This window comes from Lichenostomus cassidix, chromosome 1 (genome assembly GCF_008360975.1).
Source record: "Lichenostomus cassidix isolate B80296 chromosome 1, HeHo_3.0, whole genome shotgun sequence".
NCBI lineage: Eukaryota > Metazoa > Chordata > Aves > Passeriformes > Meliphagidae > Lichenostomus > Lichenostomus cassidix.
In genome coordinates this window covers 85,526,536-85,539,776 of record NC_139479.1, presented here as the reverse complement: position 1 = coordinate 85,539,776, position 13,241 = coordinate 85,526,536, and the positions used below count along the sequence as shown (strand labels likewise).

Genomic DNA, 13,241 nt, shown 5'->3' with positions numbered 1-13,241 from the left:
CTCTGAGCTTGAGAGCTCTCTTCAGACATCTCTTATCCATTTAAATAATTTAGGAGAGATTATTCCTCTTGTCTTGCTCGACGGTCTTTTGCCTTCCCCTTCCTTTCAAGAACACATTCCCTATGTTGCTGCCCACAGGCCCTACCCAGGATTGAAAGGCATCTTGTAGGTGCAGTAAGCCACCCTTACAGGCAAGTGGAGAAATTTGCAGAAATACCCAATATCCTTCCAGATGTGTGCATTGTAACAAATTGACCACAACACTCTGTGTTAGATAAGCATCCTCCCGTGCAATCATTTCTCAAATTTAGAACAGGTCACCAGAAGGGGGAACAATCATCCCTGTTGGAGGTAGCAATCATCCCAATGCCTTTGTTGAGAATGCCCTAACAATTCGTGCAAATTAACTGTACTGTGTTGTGCTGAAGAAGTGCAGCCTGAGCCTGACAAATATCCCCAGCCTGAGCATGAAATGGAAGGGATCAGAATGTGGATTAAAAGAAAAACCAACCAACCAACCATGCAGCTAAGAAGTTTCTCAGGGTGCTGGAGGCATCACTACTCCCGACCACAGAGTCATGGAATCTTTCAGGTTGGAAAAGACCCTTCAGATCATTGAGTACAACCATTAACCTGACACTGCCAATCCCAGCAGTAAATCATATCTGTAAACTCTATCATATCTGCATCTTTTTAAAATACCTTCAGGGATGGTGACACAACCACTTCCTTGTGCAGCCTGTCCTAGTGACTGATAACCCTTTTGGTGAAGAAGTTTTGGCCAATATCTAATCTAAACCTCCCCTGGCACAATTTGAACTATTCTCATAATTTCAAAAGAAAAGTAGCTTTTCCTCTGGTTGCTGACCACAGAATCACTAAATAATTGAGTTGGGAAGGGACCTTTCAAGGTCATCTGGTCCAATCCTGTGCTCAAGCCAGGCCACCCTACAGCCTGGTCCACCTACAGCCCAGGACTCTGTCCAGGAAATTCTCCACTGAAAGAGACACCACAACCTCTCTGGCCAGCCTCTGTCAGTGTTCAGTCACCCTCACAGTAAAGAAGTGTTTCCTGATGTTCAGAGGCAAGACCTTCTGTCTTTCAGCTTGTGCCCATGGCCTCTTGACCTGTCACTGGGCACCACTGGAAAGCATTTGACTCTTCTTGTAACCTCCAGATATTTATATACATTAATTGGATCCTAATCAAGAAGACTTTTCTTCAAGCTAAACAGTCTCAGATCTCTCAGCCTTTCCTCTCAGGCCGGAAGGTCTGGTCCCTTTATCCTCTTTGTGTCCCTTTGGTAGATTCTCTTCAATATGTCTATGTCTCCCTTGTACTGCTGCTGTTGAGATGTTAACTCAGAGGGCCTTGAGGGATGTCAGCTCTGAGTGCCTGCCTTGTGTCTCAAGCACATTCACTCTGATGTAGACAGAGTTCCCAGTCCAAAGTGGAAGTGTCCAAAACTCACAAGGCTTTATTCTCAAACCCCTGCTGTCCACTTCGAACTCCTTTTTGACAGCAGTTGGGCTGCCAGTTGCCATAGCCATTGCTTATCCCACTTTTCACCTTGTACTCTCACTAGTCACCTTTTTTACCTTGTGCTGTCCCCATCCCGCTGCTTCTGTCCTTAAGGGTGCTCCTCAGAGCAGCACTCATCCTCCCAACTGGTGCATCAGTGCAACCACACCCTCCTGCCATAGCAACAATTAGAGAACCCCTAAACTTTGTGATTAATCACCTTTTCCATTAGCAGCTGTTCTTAAGATATCCTCCATCAAGGTAGAAAGTGAAAGCTGCTGCAGTTCCACTGTTCTCCATTCCGTTGTAAATTTGGTTATCTTGAGCAGCTGGAGATAGAGGTTGCAGCTTCACATTTCTTGTCTTCTGAATATAGCGTCAGGTTTCCTGTTTCACAGGCGTTGAGCCCTGTTGTTCAACAGCCTGATCGAAACATCTTGTTGTGCACACTCCTTGCTTTGGCATGGAGGGAAGCAGATCAGAAATTTCTGCAGCTGATGAGAGCGAGGAAGTAACGTATACTTCTCTCAGATTCTCTCAGACTCCTCCACCAAGGGCCAAAGCTGCAAAGAAAAAAAGAGGTGAGGAAAGATGGATGAGGTAGGTCAACCAAAAATTTTACTTTGAGTGAAAGCAAGATCTAACAGAAACACTGAACTGGCCACTGATTCTGAGTGCCAGCGTAGAGAGCTGTTGCTTTGGTACCAAAATTACCGTGACTATTTTAATGTGATAAAAGCTGATGAGTTAGGGACCCAGCATTGTTCCCCTCTCTCTCACCGTCAGATCTCTTTCAGTGTCTACTCCTGGGCATTCAACCCAGGCATCCTTTTCTTCAAAACAGATTGAAAGTTGTCTGCTTGTAAGTTGTCAGCAGTAAGAGATTGTGAGCAATAGTTCTTTGAAGGGCAGGCAAGATGCGAATACAGATAAATTGGAGGCGTATGCTAATCAGAGATCAGAGACAGACAAAGCATGAGATCATCCAGCCTCTTTCCCGTGAGGCTACGCAGGATTCTTTTGTGATACATTTTTTCCTGTTTTCTGTGTTCTAGTCTTACATACCTCCCAGAGAGCAAATTTTCAGCTTTTGCCATGAAAGTTCTCAGGCCACTTTACTATCAGGAAGATTTTCTTAGTGCTTTCCTCAATTTTTTCTTTCCTTATTTCCTCCCCATTACTCCAGTCAGGCCTGCAAATGTCACAATGAACAAATTCTCTGGCTGCTTAGTTGAGAAATACCATCTTCAAGGAGTGAAGCTTTGCATTGGTGATCATTCTTTGTAAATATTTCCTTCATGCAAAATGGTGGAGGGGTTGGAACTAGATTATGTTAGGGTCCTTTCCAACACAAATCATTCTATGATTCTATGAAATGTCTGTGTATTTTAGATGAGTTGTGTTGCATTGCTTGCAACGCTAATGGTTGACCGTAAATTTTCAGAGCTGTTACAGCAAAGAGGACTCTCACTGTGGGATACAAGATTTCTATGCTCTGATCAGAATTATTTCATATACCTGTGGTATTTACTGCTGCCTGGTCACTTGCTTCACTGTGGAAACAAAGCCAGCACAAAAACCCCCAGGTTCCTATCTGGTACTCACACTCCATCTGTTTGGAAGGCAGTCTTGCTTTTGCATATGTTTTCATCAGAAATGATGTTTTCTGTCACATCAGAAAACACAGTGACATCCTTTCATTCCCTGCCATTCCTGTTTGCTCCCATCCTCTTGAAAGGGGATTACCCAATGCCCTCCTGAGATGTTTGCATTTTTTTTTTAACATCTCTCCACATTCCTGTATGGATCTTCATCTTTTTAAGCTAAGGTCAGAGAGCCTAAAATAAAGAAGCTGATCTTTGAACACACTTCTTGTGCACATTACTTGATTCTTTCTCATCTCTCTTCAGCATGCAAGGGATCCTTAAGGAGCTCACTTTAAGTTCCTTTCTACTGAAGCTTTTAGTGTTCAACTCTGTCCCTGCCTCCATCACTTTTGAGAGATGTGCTCTCAGGTATTTCTTCTCTGTTTAAATGCACACCCTTGCTGACTTTTTAGGCACAATATCACTGGTGTGTAAATCAGTCCTCTGGTTAAACCAACAGGTTTTGTCACTTACGGATGCCTCAAAAATGAAGAGTTGCCCTGGTTGTGTCTTCTGTTTGGCTTACAGAGAGCCTTAGATATGCTGCACTACCAGAATGTCAGTCTAGCAGTCACTTCAGATAGTGTTAGCCTGTGTGTATTGCTTGTAGTAAGAGCAACAACCAGGTCTGTGCCATAGCCAGGAACAGAAGCCTTGTTTCTCAAATTCTCCTCTTCAGCTCTAGGTAGCCATGCTGCTCCCATAATGAGGCAGGAGCTGAGGGGAGCTGTTTGGGACAGTGCCATGACATTCTTCAGATTGTCCTAGATGAGTTGAATTGTAAAATGCTAACAGCTTTCAGTTTTTGAACTGAATCTGGACTCACAAACTTAAAAATATTGGATTATGTTCCTTGCAAATGATGCAGAGTATCAGAGTAATTTTTTCAGAGCATTGAGAGACCTAACGGGGTATTTTGTTTTCACACAGAAAGTGATAACATTGGATATTTACATTAAATGTCCACCAGTCCACTTTTCCCTTCCCTTGGGTAGACTATTCCACAGTTCCTCAGACAACTACATGGAAATATCTCTCCATTCAGATTTTCCTCCTGTTTCAAACTCAGGCACTTCTCCCATCCACTCCTACAAGAGCTTCACATGTAGTGTGGGGGCTGAGGATCAAACACAAACCCTTCAACCTGTTTTCAAAACTGTGAACTGCAGGGACTCCGTTTTGCAGAAGTTAAAAACCCCAAATTATGAAACACTTTATTTCACTTCTCTGGATTATCTCTGCCGATCAAGTGCAGCTTAAATTCACCTCAAACATTTCTTGTTTTCCCACTTCACTTTGTTTTTTTTGCCCTTCCAAAATGATCTAATGCCAATTTTTCATATTTAAGAACTTCAGTGACTCTCCCACTGCTGGGGTTGTGGAGGTGCCCTGGGATTTTGTTTTGATGATGAATCATTCCCTTTTTTCTGCAGTTGGTTTGAAACAATAGAGAGTGAACTGCTCTGTTCATTGCCAGGACTCACCAGCTCCATGCCCAGGGCTGACATTTAAGGATTAACCATTTCACAAACTGCAATCCTGGTTGCCTCGTGTTGGCAGTAGTTTTCCCTAAAATCAGTAACAGTGATCTGAAGGATGCAGGAGACAGCTGCTTTGGAGAGGCAAGAGAGGAAGGAAAACAAAATCACAGATGTGATCTCAGAACCTGGAGTTATGTTTCATCGGATGTTTATCCCCTTTTGCCAAGTTTTCAGTTGTAATCTGCAGAGAAAAATCTCCACCCTTAACCTCGGGCTGACTTCGTTCTCTTGAGGCCTAATCTGATGACAAAACCCAAGATGCCAGGGATACAAACAAGAGGAATAGAGAGCAGAATCAAATTCAAGTTCCAGACCCAGTTTGTGTCCTTCAGTTCTCCCATTGTCCCATTGTGACGCTGAGAAGTAGGTTGTAACTGAAAAGTCTTCCTCTATTTTGTCTCTGAAAAGAGATGATTTTCTTTTTTAATAATAATTTTGAAAATAAGAAATGTTGCTATTTTTAAACTATGTTTGGGACAGCTAGAAGATCCTACAAGCTTCATGAAATGTGAGAAAACCTCTATCTTAGAAAAGATCTTTCTACCAGAAGAATGATGCTTACATCAAAGTTTCCTCATGATCTCCCTTGTTACCTTAGAAACTTCTTTTAGCCAAAACCGCAGGCCTAAATGTGCTTTAGGTGAGAAACTGGCCTTAACAGCAGCAAGCCTGCAAGCTGCTCAAGGTCAAAATAAATTATTTTTTATTAATTTACTGATCTGGTCTACTTTCTGTATTTGGACAAAGCTTCCAATGTTTGAAGGATGCATTCTGGTTTTCAAGTGATGTCCCTTCCCCTTCTGTTTTAGTGCTGGCTTTCTTTGTCTTTCTCACAATATTCTCGGTGTGGGACATGCGTTTGTTTTCAACCTCCACCAAGAGATCAGATGTGTTTCTTTGGATCTCATGACATGATGGAGAGTGAAGCACCTTGAATTTCATGAGATTCGTGGGGACTTGACTGCTGAATTTGGGCAGAAGGCTCTGGAAGATCACAAGAGCAGGATGTGGTACATAAGTTAGTTGCACATTTACTGCTTCTTAGAAAGTGTTGTTGTCTGTGCAGCTATCGTACTGAGATTAATATAACAAGCGAACCAAATTCCCCTGCCAGTAAGTGTCATCCTCTCCTCAGCCTGGGAGAGAGGAGATTTAAGTGCTGAGATTTCCAATGTTTTATGGAAAGTGAATACCTCTCAGATCAAACACAGCTCCAGGAGATAACAATGGAAAAACAACATGTAGCCTGGAGGTTAACATGTCATGCTGCTCATGAGTAGATTCCTACAGACCAGTGCTGACCAACCCTTTGAAAGGAAGCTGTGCTGGACTCACCCTCTGCCTCTGATAGCCAGTGAACAGGAGAGAGTGGAGCTGAAACTGTGAAGGGACAGACATCCTAAGGTCTTCAAGGCTGCCTCTCCCATCCTGCCATCCCACATGGAAGATGAAAATGTAGGACCAACTTGGGAGTATCCTGGGAAGATGTAGCATGACTATGTGTCTAAGCCTATGAACAGGAAGATGCTAGTAAACCTGTTGTTGGGAGAGCTGGGGGAAAAGCTTTGGGTTTCTTTTTGCACTTAAGCTGGAACATGGGGGCTGTAGCAGTGCAGCTCTGTGTTTCCACCCCAAGCTTCAGTGCTGAGCAGGAGTGGATTTATCATTAGGCTCCTGCCAGCACAAGGTGCTGGGTGGCTCCAGCTGACTTGTGGCTTGTGCTTCCTGTCCTGGGGTCAACCACCACAGGGGCTGGACCAGCAGGCCCTGTGTTCAGGCAGGGACAGAGCTGTGGCTGATGTGGACACAGGTACCTCCTGGGAAGCTCAGGCAGGGACTGATGGCCCCAAAGCCAGATGCAGTGGAGCCCTGGGTTGATGGGCCAGGACAGTGATGTCAGCCATGTGCAGAGTGTAGACAGACACGATGCTCTAAATGGTGCAGTTCCTTGTGGAAATGCCTAGGACACAAGCAAACTACATAAAGCCATGGTCAGTTTTCCTGTGGCTCCTGCTCACTATAGTTTCTATTCTCTTTTACAGCTCCCCATCTGTGGTCAGCAGTTGTGAAGGGCTTAGCCATAGCCTTTGGAACACTGAGCATCTGCCTAGCAGTTACTTTGATTTTGAAGATGAGTAAGTGCACAAAGGGCTGCTGAGAATGAGCAACCAACAGCAAAGGACCAGAGACACATCTAACCACAGAAACTCCATTATATGGAGTTAAAACCAGAAGTTGTTCTAGGTTTCTACCAGCCTTATGTACCCACCGCATATCCAGAATGTTTTGAAGAATATATTCCTCATGCAGAATCCAGGCAACCCATTTCAGATCCTGTGGGAAAGAACAGTTAAACATATTGGAAAGTCTTTGTAGACTTGCCTGCTATATTTAGTGGTAAACTGTGTAACAAATAGGTCTGTAAAATATTTGCAGGCATCAGAAGGTGCTAGACCACGTGGAGGAGCTTACTGTTAGCTGCTTAAAATTCATTTGCCTAGGGTGAGACGTGATCACACCATACCCACAGAGTGTGATCTGTTTTCAGTTAGCCAGTTTTAGTTATTGGGTGTCTGAGTAGTTCAGTGGAAACCTGGGGGTGGAGTGGGTGTATGCATGCTTGCACCAGCATCAGAGTGCTTGTGACTATTGTAGGATTTTGAAATTGAACTGTTATTTTCAAAATCTTATCCTGACTTGAGTTTTCTACATTTCGACTATCCAAAAAAGTTGTTTCTCAGTAGGTCCTTTCTGACAAGTGTTTCTGTTGGTTAATGGTAGAGTATGAGTATTTTGACTTCTTTACAGGTGACTGCCACCCACACTGCCCACCCACGTGGCTGGCCTACAGAGGGAGCTGCTACTCCTTCTCCACGGAGAAGAAGGACTGGAATTCCAGCCAGGAATCCTGCAGGGCACAGGGAGCTCACCTCCTGGTGATCAGTGATACCTGGGAAATGGTAATGGTTTGCTTAGTCTTTGAGGATCTCCCATTTCCTTGCAGATACCTAAGTGACTGACATACAAGCAGTGCTGTCACTTCAGTAATATTTTGGTTTTGAAGGAGAGGAAGGATTTACAACTGTGATGTTACACATCACAAAGTTTGCAGGAAGAAGAGAAGCAAAGGGAAGAAGGGAGAGATGAGGGTCACTGTCAGGTACTCAGAATCATCCTCTGAAGGATGGTAGGAGACAGCCTTCTCCACTGCTCCTCTCCACCTCCCCACCTATCCCCAATAAGGCTGATATGAATGATTACAGGAAATGACCGTGACACTGAGCAATCATTGTATTGATTGCCTACAAACCGATACATCCCCACTTTCAGGGAATGCTTCCTTTGCAAAACCAATGCTTCTCCTCCCTGTGACCTCTCCAGCTCCTCCTGCTCAGTGACCCATGCCATTCCCTGTGTTCATACTTGGATATTTCTTTCTCAGTCTCTTTTCAATGCTTACTTCCTCTTTGCCAAGTATCTCAGTTGAGCTGGTGAAATAAGGAACTGTCTGTTCCTCTGCAGGTGCTCTCTGGGGGCAGGGGCATGTATGGGCACTAGAGAAAAGGGTAGTGCTGATTACTGGGGCGCTGAGGCACATCTGCTTAAGTAGAGCAGAAACCTTGATCTGGTTTTGCTCAAGCCAGGGCTTATTAGCTCAGGTCCAATGAACGTGGACAGCTTCCAGTCCCTTGACAGAAGTTACATTGTATGATGTTCTCTGGAGGATTACAAAGCCAGGTCTCTGCTCGATTGGGAGTGTGTACCAGGCACTCACATTTACTTAGACAAGTCCTGACTCCTTGAGAAACAGGCATCTTCCCCAGATTACCCATTTCTCTGCATGAAGAAGGCCTCCCTGCTCAGCTGCTTTCTTACTACCATCTCTGCTACTAGAGTGTTACCCATTATCCCTGCTCAGACTCACCCATCTAAGCAAGACTTTCCTAGCTATCCATGCCTTGTACTGCAAAGGCTGTGATTGCTTGACCTCAAAGTGCCAGGCTAGCACAGTCACCTGCAAACCACCAGCAACACTCAAGTCATTCCTCAGGCTGCTCCTATTCCCATGACTTTATCAAACCAGCTTTGTTAATGCTTCTCTGTGAAGAAGTCTTCTCTGAAGCTTTGTTTATGGCATCAGGAGACAAGGATGGAGGCCAGCCATACCCCTGAAAAGTTGCTGTTCTTTGGTTGCAAAGGTGGACAAGACGAACTCACCTCTCCTGGTTTTTTTCTTTTTTTGCGGGGGTGGCAAGGATTGGGGATGGGGAATGTAATTCAGGGCCGAATTTCTGTTGCAGGCTTCACCTTTTAACAATAATCAGAAGTTAAAAGTTGGCTAAAAGGAAATGAACATTGAAAACATGTATGAGGAAAGTGTGTGTAAAATTTAAAGAGCTTTCGTCCTGGGTTTGTTACACATATCTGTCAGTGCCTTCACTTCCTGCCCTGCCCTGCCCTTCCCTACCCTGATTTTACCTTTAATTGTTAGTACTTCATATTAGCTTGCTAGCTAGTTGTATAGTAGAGTGTTAATACTAGTAGCATGCCTTCCTACATAAAGCTCTGTGCAGGAAACTCCAGGAAACTGGGCTGAAGTTCATAGAATCATAGAATCTGCTGAGTGTGAAGTGGCCCATTGGGATCATTGAGTCCAAATCTTGGCCCTGTGATTAGAAGGTGTGGGGAATAAATACTGTCAGCCACTTAAGGAACAGTGAGGCCAGGCGATGTATCTTGCTCTCTATTCTCTTTACTTATCCTGGCCTCCATTTTCATGGCTTTCATTAGTCATTTTGTAATTCATCACCATTTCTAGGATCTGTTCAAGCGTTTTCAAGCAGAATGTTTCTGGATTGGACTGAGGAACAGTACAAGATCTGGATGGATTTGGGAAGATGGCTCTGTATTAAATGATTCCAAGTGAGTTTCATTCTGTTTTAAAAACAATAGTGCTTATTCAGATTGCCTGGTGTTCCGGAACATCCAGAGTTCCTCCTCCAGATGTCAGGAGCTTTCTTCCTGGGCAGATTTTCTTCTTCCTGTCACCTGGATTGCACTAAGCTCAACAGGTTTACTTTTCACTGCCCTGCATCTTGTAAGGGCATGTAGCTGTGAAAAGCAGGTCAGGTGTTAGTATCTCATTCTCTACTCTCCTCCAGCTGCTCAGACGAAGGATTTTATTTACCTGCACCAGCACACAGATGCTTGGTTGGAAAGGCAAATGGCTTTACTGGGTTTAGCCACCTATTCTGTTGAGTGCTGGTGTCACTGGGTTCAAAGACCCAGCCCTTTGCTGCTCCACTGGTGCCAGCTCAAGTCAGAATCTTAATTACAGCTCAGTCTTTACTTGGACAAAACTCAGTGTTTTGCATGAGGGAAAACATGTTTTTATCCAGGGACTTTCCTGGGCCTTTCCTTTTTATGGCAGTTAAGGCAATGAGTTAGTTTCTAAAGCCTCTCCAGCAAGGAAAACTTGCCCAAGATCTCACTGTCAATAGGTCAGTACTCTGAGGACTTGGCTTAGTTCCCTGAATAAATCCAGCTTTCTGTTCTTACAAACTCCTTGAAGGCAATGATCATTCCATGAAATTTCACTGCTGCCCCTCACATGCTGGTGGATATCACTGCCACTGCAGGGTGTTGTGTCTGTGTTTGGTTCTGATTTGGGTTCTGTGATAGCAAAATTACTTAGTTGTGGCAGGTAGATAGGTTTTGTGGTATACATTTTATTTTCTAACAGCTGCCTTTGGGAGGTCAGGTTGTTTCTCTTCCTCTGGGCTACACCCTTCAAAATCAGATGTTTTTAATTTCTCATCTCCAGGAGACAATCTCAGTACTTTCTTTCATTTTCACTACTGTTCCATGTATCTTGCAGGGTCCACTCTAACAGTCCAGTGCAAAACTGTGCTGTCCTGATGAAAGATCAGTTTCATGCCTCCAGCTGTGAAGTTCTTACTCCATGGATCTGTGAGAAATCGGTTAGATAAATCCCATGTGGTTTTTTATCTCACGACAACCTGATCAGTGCTATGAGTTGATCATTGTCCTGCAAACCAAAGCTTCACACAAGAACAAGGACTTGCCTTTTCCACACCCACACTACAGTGTTTTACAAGGACAGATTTGTTGGCCATAAGGGTGAGTTACTCTCAGCAATAGGTCTATTCTCAGTCCACAAATGTTGGATTACTGCTGTTTGTGACCAGATGGGATCTGGGACAAATTCCCTGGCCTAGTGTTTCTCTTATTTGTCCTAGAAGGGCAAACAAAAGCTTTGTCACAACAGGTGATCTCTGAGGGGTACCTAGCCATTTTCCTTCACTTTTGAACATCAGATTTCATTTCCATTTCCCTGCATTTCCATTGTCTGGTATCAGAGGGAGCAGGAAAATGAAGCCTGCTGTTCGCTGACAGAAACATATAAACAGCCTTTTCCCAGGCACCCTTTTGTTTTGCATCCCAGTACTATGAGTGGGGGAGAAGAGGGTGAAATGAAATGACAACTTCTGTAAATCCAGCAGTAAAAATAAATCTCCAGTATTGCACTGGACCAAAAGTGTGTGCCTGTGCCATTTCTTCTCCCTGTTGGAAGGAATTAGCTGCAGGCCATGTTTTATAGGCCAGTTTTAACCAAACCAGTCAAGAGACTCGACTTCTGGAGTCAAAGGAATACAGGAATTACAATTTTGTGTAATTACTGAATCAACCAAGAACCTGTTTTCCTCCCCACCTCTGCATTTTCATACTGCAGATAGAGGAAGCAGTTGACAAGCCCTTAATACTGTGATCTTTCCATTCAAATAGAGCAGAGACAGGCTCAGAGTTTGAACACCATAAAAACACAGTGAGTATTTGGGAGCACTGTGTTCAGTTCTGGGCTTCTTAGTACAAGAACCATGGACATAATGGAGAGGCCAACAGAGGGCCACCAATATGCTGAAAGGACTGGAATATCTCTCCTGTGAGGAGATGCTAAGAGAGCTGGTTTATTCTAAAGGAGAGAAGGCTGAGGGGAGATCTTATTCACAGAATCACAGAGACACACAATAACTAACTTCAGTATTTCAATTCAGACTACATACAATATACATTTGCTTCATATATTTGTCATAATTGCAGGAAATCCTTACCAGCTACCAGGGGCATTATCTTCCATCTGCTTAAGAGGATGCTACACATGAAGATGTCAAGGCAGATAAAGACAAAATTACAGATCTTAGCATACTTAGCTAAGTGGGTGTCTGCTGAGCATCATCTAGAGTTCACTGAGATGAGGGTCTCAGGTGGGAATGTTTTACATCAAGGGTGGGTCTGCTTTTCAATAGCCATGACTGCATCAGGCAGACCTGGGGAAACTGCAGTGTAGTAGGAGGTTAAAACTCCGAGTTTTCATCGTGGGTTGTCTGGGTTACTTTGGGTGAGTAATTTTATCTGTGCCAGAGTCCACTCAACTATCATAACACAGTTGTTCCTGACTCCTAGAAAGTTGCCAGACACTATGAAGTAATGCTGGACACTTTACTTCCTTTGTCAAAATGGTGGTAGCATCTGTAGAAGGGAACATACCAATTACCTTACCATCTCACCTCTCAGCTCATCTCACCTACATATCTGGGTTTATGTTCCATCAGTCCAGCTCCTGACCTGTTCAAACCAATATAAATCGTCATCCTCAAAAGGGCTTTGACCAACCCATGTACAAATCCTCTTCTCTGTGGGTAAGGCAGACTTTCTTGGATTACATTTCTTTTGGGTGAGCAAAGTAGCCTTCAGGTATCAGATGCAGAAGGAAGAGCTCTAATCTGGGCTGTCTTTTGTGCAGTCCCCAAGGAAATTGCACATGCACTGCTACCCTCATTTTTCCTATGCATGTCACTGCAGGGCAGAATGAGCTCTGTAATGAAGGTTTGTTATTGCACTGCACTTGGATTTCTTAGCTCCAGAGTTCCTGAGCTTACCAAAGTTTTGATGATTATAGCAGGAGAAGGGTAGGACAAACAGAAAATCATTTTTTCTTGCACACTTTTTAATTTGAAAGTGATGCTTTACATCCTCTGACATAGACCTCCATTCTTTGGAGTTTGCATTAGAACTATAAGTAAGACAAATATTCTACTGCCACTTGCAAGGGTAATAATTACCAGAGCTATTGATCCTCCTCCTGCAGACCAGGTAAAGACAGTGGTCTAAAACCCCCATTTCCCTTTGTGGTACAACATTGCCCATCACAGTACATTACATGGATTTTCACTTAATGAAAGCAGGATGACTCCATCAAACAGCATGAATTTGGTCTAGATGTACCAACAACTTGACCTGGAACAAGAACCAGTAGAAGGAAAGTACGACCCAGGCCACATATATTCTGCTATGTGAGGGTAGCTGCTGCTCTGGGCAACTGGTTAATGTGTTACATGCTGTTAATGGGTTGAACTTTTGGCAGCTTCCCATCATGTCACTGTCCCTGTTTCTGTCAGGGTGAAGGCCAGGTTATTGTAGATGACTTGGTTGTCCAAGCACTTGCTGGCC

The 13,241-nt window shown here is 43.8% G+C and overlaps 1 protein-coding gene across 1 annotated transcript; it reads left to right on the top strand.

Moving 5' to 3' along the window:
• The first annotated feature begins 1,838 nt into the window (after positions 1-1,838).
• Positions 1,839-11,268, top strand: LOC146445073 (killer cell lectin-like receptor subfamily G member 1). Its single transcript, XM_085067146.1, has 5 exons — positions 1,839-2,103; positions 6,752-6,844; positions 7,518-7,669; positions 9,529-9,632; positions 10,588-11,268. Exons 1-5 carry the CDS (start codon positions 1,986-1,988, stop codon positions 10,697-10,699), a joined length of 579 nt encoding a protein of 192 aa, XP_084923272.1. The 5' UTR covers positions 1,839-1,985; the 3' UTR covers positions 10,700-11,268.
• Positions 11,269-13,241: the final 1,973 nt, after the last annotated feature.